Here is a 17,011-nt window from a genome sequence, read left to right on the forward strand (position 1 = left end):
ATGGCTAAGATCAGTTAACTTCGGAGTCCTGTACCATACCATGCAGTGTACTTATCCATTTAGCCACTGAGGGAACTCCAAAATATTTGTAATACATAATTGCTAAACTAAATTTGTATCTCAGGAATACAACATTAACAAAGTCAGGGAAAATGGGAAATAAACAGTCCAGTCAGGTTTAGCTTTGAACATTTATTGCCACTGACAATATGTTGCTGTACTATGAGTCCATTCAGTAAGGCAGAACTTCTGCACCAGCTATTAATGTTAGTATGCTGACAAGTCCACAAAGGCCATTAGTGATGTATACAGTACTACAAATGCAGTAGGAAGAGGAAAATCAAAAAAATACATTTAATTTGTCTCTGAAATACCATAACCCTTCCCTGCTTTATTACCAAATAATCCATATTGATCTGAAGCATTACAATGGACAATGAGGCAATGAGTTAAAGTGAACAGGCATTTTATATATGAAATCACACAATGCAATCAGAACTACTGAAACATTGACCTATGTTAGATAGGAGGATTTTTTCTGTTTAAAAAAAATTGACCCATAATTTCTTCCTCCCTCATGACCTAAGTGGTTGAAATTCACAATTTACCACTTTTGTTTTCAAGTCCATTAGAAAAAACACATTTCTTCTCCTACATCGACTGCAGGTAGTGAGCGATGCAGGGAACAAACAATTCAGCTCATCAAAACCAGAATTTAACAAGATTATAAATGCTTCTCCCAACCCCACCAAAAACCATTTCCCATTTACCCAAACACTCTTAGAAAAAAATGCATATGCTTTTGGTTATTAAACAAAAAGGAAACATGCGTCAAAAGACCCTGGAGTCAATCTGTAAACATTTGGCATAGCTTCACCGCTCGTATTCTCACGAGTTAAGTTTTTCAGCTTCATCAGTAAAAAACACACAATTCCAATATGGCTTTATCTACCATTACAAAAAAAATGCAGCAGTTAACTAGTCAAGCTTCCAAGAAATGGAGTTATACCAAAACCAAAGTTGAGTTTGTGCTACTTCTATTTAGGAAAACAAATACTTGCAGCTGATAAGATTGCAGTCTACACTCGGGAGTGAGATAAAATGATCCTGAAAGTGAATAATGTGACACAGCACAAGGATACTTTATTTAAATAACTTAGCATCCCTTCCAATTGCTGGTTCTGTGTGGTGAACTAAACAGTGGTAAATGGGACGATGAGAATCACTCCTTACCAACTGTGGCATTCCAATTATCAGGAGTTAAGATGCTGTACTTGAACTCCAAAGTGTACTATGCTATTGATTTGGTGATCAAGTCACAACATGACTAAAATGTGTACAGCTACAATATGATAGGAGCTGGATATGGATTAAGATCTCAAGACTATAAGCCCATTGAACACCAAGCGTAGAAATAAGCACAGGATTTAGCTAAAAGCCCGAGTAGGATAGACCACAATACTGAATGTGAATTAGGAAAATGTCTGACTAAAAGGAAGAAACTCCCTGCTTATAAGACTTGTAGAACAGGCTACAATGTATGATTTTTTTTAGATAATACAGGATTTGCTGCTATTTAGGAAACTGCTTGCTTTAGTGGCTTCTATACTGTATTTTCCAATAAATAAAACCTCGAATAATTTAAATGCAAATTGAATGAGACTTCATAGAACAGAAAATTTGAACAGTCCCTGTCTGGCAGTTTCATGTTGCTTTACTGCATAGCTCTTTCTGCTTCCTGCTAGAAGAGAAAGCTGCATAAATTTAATTTCTACTGAATGGTTTGGAAAGCCTCCAGTGCACGCTTGTACCAGTCAGGAGCTTCGGGTCCACTCTTGCCTCCAGAACAGTGATCGTATCCATAAGCCACAGTCAGCTCTTCATCCCTCTCCACAGCCCGAATGGTCTGGATACATTTAATCGCTCCAAACCGAGGGTGAATAAACCTGGGCAGAAAGATATTAAACATCTTGTATCAAGCGCTCTTGGACGCTACCCTGCATGAGCGGCACTACATAAATACAAGCTGTTGTTGTGGTATCCTTTCACAGTGGTTATGAGACCAAAAATGTTATTTTTTTTTTAAAAAAGTGATGCTACATAACCAGTCTAAATATGAGGATGCATTTCTCTTTGAGCCCAATTCCATCCAACATAAAATAACTTCTACAGTGTATTGTGATGTTAGCATTTCAGTATTACCACCGATTTCTAAGAAAGCCTGCGACAGCTTATATCACTGTAGAATCCTGTAGTGTAGTGGTTGGAGCACACGCTTCACAAGCAAGAGGAACAGGGTTCGATTCCTGGCAGGGTGAAACATTGGGAAAGTTTCCTTACTCCACAAGCCTCTATTTACTTAGCAGTAAGTAGGACTCCGGTTGTTAAGTCAATCGTCGGATTGCTTTTCCAGGGGTGATAAACCCTCCAAAAAAAAATAATTTCACGACTGTTTATGGGGCACTGCTGTGCGCAATTGGCTGCCGCGTTTTGCCCATAAAATACAGTCAATCCACTTTACCGAATATTCTGTAAAGCATTTTGAGAAGTCTCGAAGATGCGATAAGGCGCAATATCAAATGCAAGGATTATTATTATTATCTATCACCAATATGGCATTTACTTAGGTAGAACTTTTTTTCTTTTACATAAATGACTCTATTGAAGAAACTTTGATATCAACTAAGAAACCGATTGCCAAGCTAAAACGTATTCAAACAAGATTGAGGACCACATATATGTGAAAAATTTCCTTTTGACTGCAATGAGAATGCTCAGTCTCTCCTCCGTGGAACACATTCTACTCGCCTAACTCCAGAAATCATTAAGCACAATTTGGCAAGAGGCCAGGCTTGGAGAATCCAGAGTGTTTGTTGTTGTATTGCTAGAATTTAACCAGCTAAAACTGTTACTGAATGCCAAACTTCCCCTTTTATGAATAGCCCATAACACAAATAAATCTACTTACGGGGCATACATGCAGTTTGGAGTGAAGGAGTGATTTGCTTTGTGCCCCAAGGATGCACAGTAATGTTTGGTACTGTTGTAAGGCACAGGGACATCTAATACAGTATCATCATCCAATGATAAAGTGTTCCCATTGAGAGACCATGCTCTAGAATCCACCTGCCAAACAAATAAGACAAACCCATTAAGAAGAAATGCAATGCATATACAGTCACCACATTTTCTTTGTAGATGCACTGCTCACCTCCTCATGTGTAATGCGTACTCCATTATAGAAAGCCATGACTGTATCACACTCTGCTGCTACCTTAGCAAACAAGCCTTCTCCAGCATTAGGAATGAAAGAATCAGCAACGTACACTCTAGTTTGGAAGAGAGAAGGAAGACTGGTTATTACACATCACTTTAGAAACTGCCCTACAACCAGTTCAAAGTGTACCGAGACTTACCATAATCATTTTTGCATTTGATATTGTGCTTTTCACATGAGGACGACATCTCAAAGTGCTTCACATGAGTTATTGTAAAGCAGAATGACTATATTGTAGGGAAACGCAACAAGCCAATTTGCGCACAGCAATGCCCTTACACAGCTATGAAGAGAATGACTAATTTTAATTGTGTGATTGTTGGCCAGGAGACTGGGAGAAACTCCCTTCTTTGTTCAAGAAGTGCTATGGGATCTTTAATGTCAATCCGAACAGGCAGGCAGGATTTCGGTTTAACATCTCATCTGTAGGACAGCACCTCCAAAACTGCAGCTCACCCTCAAGTACTGAACTGCAGTGTCAGTTAGACTATGTAAATGCAAAGTCCCAATGTGGGGCTTGAAACCCAAAACCTTTGACTCAAAGGCGAGAGTTCTGCCAACTGAGCCAGGGTGACACCTAAACTTGACTTTGTTCAACACCAAAGAACCATTTTCTGGAACTGGAAGGCTTTGCGAGTGAGTGTATACATTTATATATACAACAACAGATTCCATTTATAGAGCCTCATCCTCGCCTACAAGGCCATTCACGGCCTTGCTCCATCCTCGGGAGGACGTCCCAAGGCGCTGTACAGTTGGGTCAGGACCCGAGCAGGGGGGAAATGGTCAGGGTGAGGGGAGGGAAGGGAGGGAGCAAGGTGGGGGTAGAGAGTCGAGAGGGGAGCTGAAAGCACGGTCAAAGAGAAAGGTCTTGAGACCGGCCTTGAAGGAGGAGAGGGAGGAAGCAAGGCGAAGGCACTGGGGGATAGAGTTCCAGAGCCTAGGGGCTGAGAGGCTGAAGGCCCGACCACCGATGGTATGGCGGTTGGGGCGGGGGATGTGGAGCAGACTGGAGTCAGAGGAACGGAGGGTACGGGCAGGTAAGTAGGGGGACAGTAGGTCAGAGAGGTAGGAGGGAGCAAGGCCGTGAATGGCCTTGTAGGCGAGGATGAGGATCTTGAATTCGAATATCGAATATTGAGTTCGAATATTCAAACTTGAATATCTATATATACATAATTTATATTTAGTTAAACCACATTATGAATGTTATATCCATTTTACTGGACCATTTGAAATCTAAGCTGTCCACACATGCGTTACTGGAATATGAAGACAGACGAGGCAATTTTGGATGAGACTATTAAGTTTGCTAATTATTGAGAACAATGAGTCATGAATTTAAATTAACAAACAAAAAATTTAAGCCTCGAAAATGTTTTGTAATACTAAAGCACAGAAAAGCAGTGTATGAACTTAAAAGTTAAAATGTCATTTGAATCAAACATTGACTTAATATGAAATAAACCACTGCCATAGTATATGCAGAATCTATTGATTTCTTCAGCTTTCTAAATTTGGAGATTGCAAGAGACTGAGGACAGTCACTAGATGCATTTAAGAAACAGCTTGATACTGTAAAGGGAGGATGGTACAGTGGGTAGTCTGGAAGGATGAGAACAAATGGGTCAAAGGGGTTTAATCATCTCTCTTGTGGTAAGCTTACATCTAGGTTCACATTCTAATATCCATGGACTAAGATAATATATATATATATATATATATATAACCAAAGTCTTTATAGCAGGCTGTATAAATCCTGTTTCACGCTCCTAATTGCTCTACCATTGGAAGTGGTAGTCTAGCAGCATACTAGAGGCAATGGACAGATTGAGCTGGAGGTAGATTGCTAATAGACTTGAAAAAGGCCCTCTGGGCTGAGCAGAAGCAGAATTCATTGTAACAAGAGCTCCACCACTTTCAGTTACATTTTCCCACTGGAAACAATTTCCCCGGATTATTCTAAGGGGATTGCCATCAAATTATGCTAATTAAAAAGGAATGAAAAAGAAATTAGAATTCTCAAATATTTCCATTCACGATTGGGAAGAAACTGGACAACCTCTCCTCTTCATATGAATCAGGACGAAGGCTGGATGTAGAAATGCAGTAGGAGGTGGATTTGTCCAAACTGTAAACTGGACCTGGAATTATAGAAAACAGAAGTTACTATACCAACTGATAAGGTTTGCTGGACAACCATCTTTTAAATTCTCAATTCAAGCCTATTCTGAACAACCACGTGTTTAAGCAGTTAAAACAGAGGTTTTAACAAACAGGAATGTCAACAAATCAACTTCAGTTTAGGGGACGATGGGGATATATTTGAAACCATTCGGACTCTATTTGCTGATTAGGACTCCTGACTTGAGAAAATCAAATGAAGAGATTTGCAAATTGTATATCACAAGTGGGAAAGTCTGAAAAAAGCTGGCAAGAAAACACAAGAGGGTAATGGTGGTGTCTAACCCTGCTCCTGTGTATTGCTCTGAGACGCTATCCTGTGTGAAAACACCTATATAAACGCAAGGTGTTGATTCAATAGCCAGTATTTTTAAGGACTTTTGTCAGTTTGAGACTCACAAATCAAAACTAGCAACACAAATTCCGTTTACAAATATTTGAGCAGGAAGTCCACGTGGATCTTGATTTAATCGGTTTAGGAAGCAATTCAGAGAGTCCAGAATTTAGCAAATTGGTGAAATCAGTTTTTAAAACTTTGTAGTCGGTTTTCTGTAAAATTTGCAAAACAAAATTTATCCTGTCTCTTCCTCATCACCTCCCATTGCTCCCCAAATAATAATTCTTGCATTTGATATAGTGCCTTATCATGTCTTCTAGACATCTTAAAATGCTTCACATAATATACTGTAAAGTTAATTGACTATGTTTTGTGGGTGAAACGTGGCAGCCAATTGCGCAAAGAAGTGTCCCACAAATAGTCGTGACCCAATTATTATTTGTTGTTCTTGAAGGAATTATTACCCCCGGAAAAGTGATCCGCCAATCGACTAACAACCGGGTTCCTACTTACTGCTAGGTAAACAGAGGCATGTGGAGTAAGGGAACTTGCCAACGTTTCACCCTGCCAGGAATCGAATCCAGGTCTTCTCACTTACAAGGCAAGTGCTCTAACCACTAAGCTACAGGACTCCATGAAAAAGGTGGAAAAAAATATATAGCACAATTGTGAAAATGTTCACAAGATCATAAGTACGTCCAAGTTTTACTATATCACATGAGAGAATGACGTAATGGTAAACAAACAATTCTTACCAGCTGCTACCTGCTCAAACTGGGGTCTTCCATCCACACAATTTTTAAGAGTTGTGATACGCCCTTCTATCATCTCTCCATCAACAAATTTGCCGAGCATCGCTGTGCTGCTATCAGGATAGACGTAAGCTATTTTATCACCAGTCATGTCCCCATCTTCATTCACTTGTCCTACCAAGCAGCCTCTGTCCTGTCACACAAGACAAAATGTCATTGAATTAAAACACACACTATTCTAACATGTTTTATTCCCATCCAAAAAGAACACCTTCTGGATTAGTGGTGTGATAAAGGATTGCCCGTGAAATATTTCCTCTTCCTATGATTATTTCAAATAAGAAGTTCCTAGACAGTGTGGAGTTGCTGTTAACACCCAGCCAGCTGGGTACCCAGGCTCATACCAGGGGAGTCAGGAGAAAGGTCAAGGAAGAGACATGGTAACTAGACAATTCATAGGGTGGGGGGAGAAATATGGGAACAGAGGGAAGGGGAAGGCAAGTCTAGTGGGGATTAGGGAGCAGATCCTCATGTTCACTGAGAGAAAACAGGATGAAAATTCAAGATCAAAACAATAAGTAGGATGAATTGTAAGAGCTGCATAAATACGTATGGATTCTGTGAGTTTCATCCCAAGGCGCTGAACAGCCAGGGATCAAGACCCGAGCATGGGGGGCTGGGTTGGGGTGAGGGAGGCCAGAGAGGGCAGCCAAAGGCACGGTCGAAAAGGAGGGTCTTGAGTCGTGCCTTGAAGGAGGCAAGAGAGGGAGTAAGGCGAAGGGATTGTGGGATGGATTTCCAGAGGGTGGGGGCAAATAGGCTGAAAGCCCAGCTGCCGATGCTAGGGTGGGTCAGGCAGGAAACATGGAGTAAGCATGAGCCTCCTCAGACAGGTTGATAGGGGGTCAGCAGGTCAGAGATGTAGGAGTGGGCAAAACCATGGAGGACCTTGAAAGTGAGGACGAGAATTTTGAGGGATGGGGAGCCGGTGGAGGGTGGGGATAATGAGGTCACAGAGCCCGGTGCGGGTGAGGACATGAGCTGCAGAGTTCTGGATGATCCGCAGCTTGTGGAGGGAAGAGTTGGGGAGACCGATAAGGATGGAGTTGCCGTAGTCGAGCCTCGAGGTGACGAATGCATGTATGAGGGTTTCGGTAGCCTGAGGGTTGAGACAGTGGCGGAGTCGGGCAATGTTGCAGAGGTCGGGGAAGGCAGAGCGGGTCATGGCATGGATATGGGGGAGAAAGGACAGTTGAGGGTGAAACAAGATGCCCAGGTTCCTGACTGGCTTGGTGAGGTAGAGTGTGCAACCGTGGAGGCTGATGCTGCCAGTGCCTGACGTGCGGAGGCGCTGGCGAGAGCCAATCAGGAGGGCCTCCGTCTTGCTGACATTCAGCTGTAGAAAGTTGGCTCTAATCCAGAACTTGATGTCTGACGGACAGTCTGTCAGGACATCAGTTGTCCTGAAATCGAGGATGCAGGCAGAGAGATAGAGTTGGATGTCATCCGTGTACATGTGGAAGTTGACCCCATGTCTATGAATGATGTCACCAAGGGGGAGCATGTAGAGGTTAAAGAGGAGGGGACCGAGGACAGAGCCCTGAGGAACACCACACGAGACTGTGCAGTTGCTGGAAGAGAAACCGTTGGTGGAGACAAATTGGAGACGATGTGAGAGATAAGACCTGAACCATTCAAGGATAGAACCTTGAAGGTTGAGGTGAGAGGAGAGGCGGTGGAGCAGGATGGAATGGTTCATGGTATCGAAGGCAGCAGAGCGGTCAAGGAGGCAGAGGGAGCCCTGGTCACAGATGGACAAGATGTCGTTTGTCACCTTGACCAGAGCAGTTTTTGTGCTATGAGCAGCACAGAAACCCAACTGGAGGGGCTCGTGAAGGGAGTGGTAGGAGAGGAGTGAGTGAAGCTGGGAAGCAACGACTCTTTCATGGACCTTGGAAAGAGAGGTTGGAGATGGGCTGGTAGTTAGAAAGCAGGGATGGGTTCAGGGAAGGTTTTTTCAGGACGGTGGTAATTATAGCTGTTTTTAGGGGGAGGAGAATGGTGCCAGATGAAAGGGAGAGATTGATGGTGTTGGAGATAGACAGGCGAGGAGGTGGAGCTGAGAGGTAAGGAGAGGGGTGGGGATGGGGTCAAGGGATCAGGTGGTGTGTTTCATGCTGGATATGATGGGGATGAGAGAGGAGGGAGTCAGGTTTGAAAATGTGGAGGGAGGGTTGGGTAGGAGTCAGAGTGTCGGTGGGAGAGGCGAGGGAGTGGCGGTTGGGAGAGCGGAGGCAGCTGAACGGATCCCCTCGATTTTGGACTCAAGGAAATCTAGCATCTCCTCTGTACATGACACGTACAGAGTGAATTACAAACATCCTTAATTATTGTAGAACCATAGGTTGTTGGTGGCTAGGGCTAGAGGGTCTCAGCCCCCACCACCACCCAAAAAAATAAAATCTATCTACCAGCTCATCAACTTTTCTCCATGGGATGTTGAGACTGGAGAGGGGCACTGCTCTCCGCAATGGGTAATGGAACGTGAAGTTAAGCAAATGTAGCAGTCAATGAGTTGAGTAAGTGGGAATTGGATCCAATGCTCACACACACACACATATACACACCCAAACACAGAGACACACACACACACACAAACAGTCTTCAGCTCAATTGCCCCCAAGAATATTTTCACACTCCGGGTGTGTGTAGTACTACTATTTTTCAGCACCCATGTTTGTTTTGCGCAGAGTGCCTGATTCCTGCTTCATGCCCTATATTTTAGTGCAACTCATGTGATCGTGATTCTTCTGCATTCTTTATTGAAGCTATGTTAAAATTTGAACTTTTTTGCAACCAAAAATAGATCAGAGCACGAAAATACCAAAATTAAAATGAGCCGTGAAATACACTAATTATACAGTATATAATTACCCAACAAAAAGGATTACAGAAGGCCAGGGGTCAACTAACACACATCGGGAGCAAATCTGGGACCTTGATCATCTGAATGGCTCATTGTTACACAGTTAATGGCTTCATCAAACGAGCCATCAAGGCAGTAAATATCCTGCGTTTCTCATGGTTGTGTCTCTCCTTCTACTCCTCAGGTAATTATGATTGAAGCAAAGTTTTGCTAACTTGGACGAATCACTCTCATTGGAAAAGATACAAAATTATAATGTGCTGTGACAAACTTTAAAATGTAGGGTGAGAAAGTAAGGCTCCTTTAATGTTAAAAAAAACTTTGTTATCGAGGGCTTGCCTGATGACCCAGCCAATTTATTTAGTGACTAGCTGAGTCAAATGTCAGGAATCCTCCAGCTTTGAATCCTGATCTGTGCTGAGTCAGCTAATCTAAGATTGAGCAGTACTGGGGCCGATTCAATTGGCCTCATTTGAAAACTGGAAAACAAATCAAGCTAGAACTTACAATCATGATCCTGCAATTCCTCGAGGTTTGTGTGTGTGAGAATGTTAAATGGGAATAGCATCACATTTGCTTGTGATAGACCTCACGCCCTCTCCCCAAGTTGAATAGCAGTGGCAGCACTTATTGTCAAAGCTCACACATGAGCCATAGACAATTAGGTCAGGTTCTAAATGCTATCAGCACTGCAGTGAGATTTAAATGTTTTCAGGAAGAAGTGGGTCAGGGAAAACCAGAATGTTAACCAAAGCTTACCAAAAAATAGATCCAGCAAACGCCACACCGAATATTGTCCCTGTACTGACCCCGGAAGGTCAGTTGACCCTCAGAATTGTATTCCTGGGCTGGGCCGTTCAGTTCGCCATCGATGTAGGTTCCATGGAGGGTACTTTTGTCCTCGTAGGAGTAAACAGCCTGGCCTTGTAAAGCATCGTCAACAAAGTTCCCTTCAAGTATGCTAAAGAAAAGAAGAAAACTAATTAGGTACAAGATACGCCACAAATTTGTTCTAGACAATTAAATCCTCTAGATTCTGACAATCAGGTCAAATGATGGATTTGATGTAGTTACAGTGAAAGTATGGTACTAATCTAATTTACCAGCATTATAGGGCAAGGCTATAGGTGTTGCTTTTGTTTCTGGAGTGAGTGGAATAAGGAACCTGACTGGCAGTGCTTGCTCTAGTGTTCCCAAAGTGCTTTTTCCCTTTTACAAAGCCATGTACAACAAACATATGCCTCTGAGCAGTTTAGACCAAGATTAATTTCTTAAACACATACACACACACACAGTATTTTTCGTCTTATGAAACTTTAAACAGATAAAGCCTGGTTCTCTAACAACTCGCTCAATGGTTACTGCAAGCCAATCATGGAACTCAGCCGTGCAGACAGGGAAGATCCCAGGCTCAATCGTGTAGGTCTGAGCTGAGTAATTTGATCTCTGCTGAGACTGCAGTTGAGATGCTACAGTGACGTTGGTCTAGAATGAAGGAAGAAAACAGCTAGGGTTCTTATTTTACATTGCTGTTGAGCAACCCTAGCTGGAAAGTGCGCTCACATGGATATTAAGGGAGAGGATCAGGCTTGAAAGTGATGACCCCTACCTCAAAAGTAAAAACTCTACTGCACTTACAGTCTAGGTTCATGCTGAAGAGCAGCAACTGGGGAGGGAATCAAGGAGAAACAAATAGAAATAGTCTGATTAACGCAGTAATTTTAGTCTAGGTTTAACACTGATGGATCCAATTTTGGAAAGAATGGAGGTGATCAGTAAATTTTACGTTGAGAGAGAAGGTGAATGAAATTTGACACCATGGAATCTTGTTTTGTAAGATAAGCACTAACTGGTAACTCTATATGGTCCAGAATAAAATAGCCACTGGATAGCTCAGTCAATTGCAGTTATCATTAACTGCAATGTGGTAAGCTAAGCCAGGAACTTAATTGACTTTGTATCCTGCAGTGCTTTAATGGGTAGGTATCAAGTGGAATGCCTCAAAGAGCTCAGAGGTCCATGCTGGGACCTCTCTTGTGTTTGATGTACATTCATAATTTGGATAAAGAGATTCAGTGCAAGATAATTACATCCAAGATAGCTGGATCCAGGATAGTCACTGTGTAACTGGATGGGCTGAATGTCCTGTTTCTGAGCTGTACTTTCTATAAATTTGCTGGGGAAGGGGGGCAGGGAGAGACAATAACTACAGAGATTGAGGAGATGACCAAGATCTTATAAATAGAGCTAAACATCATATAAAAATAATAATCCTTGCATTTGATATAGTGTCTTATCACATCTTTGAGACGTCTCAAAGTGCTTCACAGAATATACTGTAAATTGGATTGACTGTATGGGACACCGTATACCTGGGTGAGGTATCTGGCTAGCTATTGAAACCATCACACCTAATATTTACTCAATATTGGGGTATAAGTTGTGGCGTTTGGTGAGATTTCTCATCAACACCAAGTCACAACTAAGGAACGGTGCTGGTAACTGATAGCAACTCATGGGTATTCTGCTCTAACAAGCCGGAAGCAGAAATCAGAAATCCAGTGGGTCATTGCAAAGCACTTCTGGTTACAGGCTGGATTCCCTTTTTGCAACTCAGAAATACAGAAAGGTGGAGTCCTGTAGCTCAGTGGTTAGAGCACTCGCCTTGCAAGAGAGACACCTGGGTTCAATTCCAGGCAGGCTAAACCTTGGGCAAGTTTCCTTATCCCACATGCCTAATAATAATCCCTCCAAAAAACAAAACAATAATAAATTGGTCATTTTCAATCCATGTCTGTTTGTGGGACACTGCTGTGCGCAATTGGCTGCCGCGTTTCGCCCACATATATACAGTCAACTCACTTTACAGCATGTTCTGTGAAGCGCCTTGAGATGTCTAGAAGACGTGAAAAGCGCTATATCAAATGCAAGGATTATTCATTATTAAATAATTTCTTTNAAAAAATGAAGAAACCTCACAAATGATTAGCTCTAGGAAACAAAGATAAATAAAAGTTTCACAAAGAGTTAATGAAATAGGGCAAAACTGGATAAGAATAAACTTTTCTTTTTTAAGCTGCATTGGCAATAAAACTGCTACTTTTAAGTATTTGATTCTCCAATGAATTAGGGCACTTTTCTGGAGAACAAACAAGTGCTCCTCTTCAACAGAGCTGGCATCACAGTAACAAACAGTGAATGGCACTGTCCCGTTTTATTTACATCTCTTTTTGTGCCAGCTGTCCAGTAAGACACAAAATGCCACACTGGGTAGAAACAACACCACAAAACATCTACTATTGCATAAGATCTTTTGAATAGATCAGAAACATCTATGAGCTTCTCCACCAAACAACAGTACTGTTCTGCTCTTGCGAAATAATAATCAACGGTGTCTTTTTTCCAGCCATCTATCTATCAAACAAATAACCTAGTATAAGGGCCAAATCAAGAATAAAAGTAGACACATATTTTGGGTCCCAGTAATGCGATTAACGATAATAATACTTGCATTTGATATAACACTTTATCACATCGTTGAGACGTCTCAAAGCGCTTCACAGAATATATTGTGAAGTGGACTGACTGAGTATTTTGTGGGCAAAACGTAGCAGCCAATTGTGCAAAGCAACATTCCACAAACAGTCGTGGTTTGAGTGACTAAATTATTATTATTACTTTTTTTTTAGGAGGGATTATTACCTCCAGAAATCGATCTGCCAATCAACTAACAACAATAGCAATCCAATCAAAATTCCTGAAACAAAGGAATATATTGGTTCTTTGACACGAACTGCACAAGTAGTGCAGTAATACTTGATTGTATTGCAGCACCCTGGGACATCCTCCCGACATGAAAGGTTCTATATAAATGCAATTTGTTGTTGTTTTGTTTTTTGCAACACTTAAAATACCATCATTAAATGAGGTAAAAATGCACAACAATTTTGATTATTAAACAACACATTTATTCATAACCAACTGCTTAATTAAATGCAGATCACCTCATTAGTATGACTGGGAATATGAGACCGAGAGTTAAAGACTACTAATTTTCTGGAGTGTGCTGTGACTCCACAATTTACAATTACGGCTTCAAAATATTATTTATGCTTGTGTTTATGCCCTCATTCTGTATAGAAAGTCCCAGGAGCATTGTGCTGTGTTTTTCTTGATTTTCAAACAGCAATAAATAAGAACTTCTCAAAACAAATCATTTCCATTTAAATTCAGCTCCTCTGTTTAGCTCCATACCACATGTACTACGCGTCTTTTGAACATATTGAAGGATTTGGTGGTATTAAGGATGATCATCACATTAAAATAGAATTGATATAATATTGACACTCAAAAAGAATCACAAAGACAGTGCAGGGTGGGTGAGGGGAATAAAGGACAGTATAAAATAGGGTAATATTTTGTCCAATATTATCCTATTAAGTCCAATTTAAATGTCATAGTGGGAATTTAGACCATAATATTTTTAGTAGTTGTCTAACAGAGAGTGCAGGTGGCTAGAAAATTAGAACCAGCATGAAAGCTGATGGAAGCCAGAGCCAGATTGAAAATTCAAACAAGGCTTTATACTCTTTAGCCAACGCCAGCCCTTGTGTGGCTTCTTGAGTAAAGTCTATTTTTATAAGCACATTTGTGCACACCCCTGTTGACTTCATGGACAAAGGCACTGCCTAAAGGAGCACCAGGTTACAGCTTTGAACGATGGGTCTGTGTTAAGGTACCTGATCTCAACCAGCAGTAGCTGAAGCACTGGGCCTGATCCAGTGACTCCAGGTTAGCTAATCACTATCCAGAAACTACTTTTGCAATATAATAATAATAATAATAATAACAATAATAATAATAATCCTTGCATTTGATATAGCGCTTTTCACGTCGGGAGGACGTCCCAAAGCGCTTCACAGAATATACTGTAAAGTGAATTGACTGTATATTTGTGGGCGAAATATATGCTCACATGGATGGAGAGAGCCACAGGATCAAAGAGCATAAACTCCACCCAAAGCTCACACATGAAAAGTGCAACTCGAGTGAGGTGGTCCTGGAGGAGGTTCAGGGCCTGTGATATTGTTCTCTCCCCCCCCCCCCCCCCCCACCCCCCCTGAGAAGAAATATAAGGCAAATCAGAGCTCAGGAGAGATTTTTTTTAAAAAAGCTTAGAGTTAAATTGAAGAGGCCCGAGGCAGCATCCTCACCTCTCAGGGGGAAATCCAAGCAAGTTAGTCTCTTAAAGCAACCAAGACATTTATAGAGACTTTTTGCCCACAAATATAGTCATCTACTTTACAATATATTCTGTGAAGCGCTTTGAGATGTCTCAACGATGTAATATGGCGCTATATCAAAATGCAAGGAATATTATTGTTACTATTGCTATTATACTGACATTTATATTGTCATTAAACCACATGGTGATGAGGGATGTTTATTATAATGCAATGACATTACAGTATTTCCAGATCAGACAATGTACTAAAAGAGAGAGAGCAGACGGGATACACTGTAGCAAGCATCTTCAGATGAGTTAGGCTCAAATGAAACAGCAAAGCACTGCACTCAATGTGAACTACAGTCGAAGTACAGCTTTATCTTTGGCGTAAAAGGTTATTTACACCAAGTTCAATAGTAAAGGGTGGGAGGAGGATTGATGGGGAAGAGAAGAAACTGCACGTAGCCCAGGGAAGCAGATCGTATATACTGTAAACAATGTAGTGCAAGACAAAAACAAGACACCTTCTAAACACAGTGAGGCGTATCTAGGTTAGATGTATAAAGAACAATACAAACCTCTCTGGTGATGTAAAAGGTGTCTAGACAAAGCGGTAAGCTTCAAATTGATGGACTTGTGATTTTTTTTTTACCTGCCATCAAAAAAATAGAACTTCCCGCGACCATTCTTCTCCGCGTGTACAAAATGCCCTTCAAATCTGTCACTAGAGGAATAGGTTACTTTACAGAACCCATGCGGCTGGTTATCTTCATCCAGGGGACCTACAACAGGAACATTTTTAAACTTATTGAATCTTTGCGCACACACACATACACACAGAGAAATTTAATTATCTTAAGCCAAAACAGTTTGCATCGCTGTCTTCTTGTACCAGCACTAACTTAACACTACCAACTGCATTCAATTCCCGTTAAGTAAGGAGAGAGAAGAAAGACAGGAGAATTTGGGAGATAAATAGATGGAGAACAAGGACCTGTTTTCTCGCAGGTTTGTGAAAGATGCTTCGACAAACTTTCCGGACTGGGGTGACTGCTCACAGATAAAATAACAGGCTTGTGGTTTTTTTTGATGGGGAAAAGTCATTGTCACAAGGGAGAGAATCAGACCCCGGTCCCCCTCTCAAGGCGCTCGTCCCACTGCAGAATCTCAAATTGGGGAAACAATTTATGACATGCCCATAAAAAAAACCTGCAATTGAGATTAATCTCAGGAGCTGGCAACAAAATCGCCAATCATCTCCCTCCCACAAGATAAAGATCAAACACTACTGTGTGATTTGCAGGTTGTTAAAATGTTAATAAACTTTCCCTACTTTACTTCTCTTCCCGATTAAGTAGCGACAGTGATGTAAGACAGGTTTTATCATTGCAAACCACTGTGCACCAGTGGCTACACTCTGTACATCACAACACAGGTTACATAACATTTATATAAGCCATTTGCATGGTTAAACATTGTATATTTATTCACATTCCTGCTCTGGAGGTGTGGGGGGGGGGGGGGGGGGGGGGGGGGTGGGAGAGAGTCAGGAGACTGAGAGTCTAATAACGACAGAAACTTTTCAAATTTTTTTTTACACAACAACACAACAAATTTAAAAAATTAAAAGGGAAGTTTTTTTTAAAAAAAATAAATAAAATGAATGAAAGAAAAAAGTCATGGCAGAATCGAAAATAAAAGCCCCACCAAAAAAAAAGAAGCCCCCCCCCCACCCCCCACCCACGTTGCACTTGCAAAATACTTTACTGTGCAAAATGCATTTCAGGTAATAAATGTTTTAAGGGTATGCAAATGTATGAGAGAGGAGAGGGGGGGAGGGAGAGAGGAGAGGGGGAGGAGGGGGAGAGGGGAGGAGTGGGGGAGGGGGAGAGGAGAGTGGGCGGGAGGGGGAGAGGAGAGTGGGCGGGAGGGGGAGAGGAGAGTGGGGGGGAGGGGAGAGGAGAGTGGGGGGGAGGGGGAGAGGAGAGTGGGGGGGAGGGGGAGAGGAGAGTGGGGGGGAGAGGAGAGTGGGGGGGAGAGGAGAGTGGGGGGGAGGGGGAGAGGAGAGTGGGGGGGGAGAGGAGAGTGGGGGGGAGGGGGAGAGGAGAGTGGGGGGGAGGGGGAGAGGAGAGTGGGGGAGAGGAGAGTGGGGGGAGAGGAGAGTGGGGGGGAGAGGGGAGTGGGGGAGGGGGAGAGGAGAGTGGGGGAGGGGGAGGGAGAGTGGGGGAGGGGGAGAAGAGAGTGGGGGGGGAGAGGGAGAGTGGGGGGAGAGTGGGGGGGAGAGTGGAGGAGTGGGGGGGAGAGTGGG

The 17,011-nt window shown here is 42.2% G+C and overlaps 1 protein-coding gene across 1 annotated transcript; it reads right to left on the bottom strand.

Annotated features, from left to right (window-relative positions):
* Nucleotides 1–177: 177 nt before the first annotated feature.
* On the bottom strand, nucleotides 178–15,546 carry setd7 (SET domain containing 7, histone lysine methyltransferase; the record flags this gene model as incomplete). Its single annotated transcript, XM_007897676.2, has 7 exons — nucleotides 178–1,946; nucleotides 2,969–3,126; nucleotides 3,212–3,329; nucleotides 5,340–5,421; nucleotides 6,554–6,743; nucleotides 10,236–10,437; nucleotides 15,356–15,546. Coding segments are annotated over 7 exons (1,116 nt in total), but the record flags the coding sequence as incomplete, so codon positions are not given.
* Nucleotides 15,547–17,011: the final 1,465 nt, after the last annotated feature.

The sequence above is a fragment of the Callorhinchus milii genome, unplaced genomic scaffold (genome assembly GCF_018977255.1).
Source record: "Callorhinchus milii isolate IMCB2004 unplaced genomic scaffold, IMCB_Cmil_1.0 Scaffold1, whole genome shotgun sequence".
In the NCBI taxonomy this organism is placed as follows: Eukaryota; Metazoa; Chordata; class Chondrichthyes; order Chimaeriformes; family Callorhinchidae; genus Callorhinchus; species Callorhinchus milii.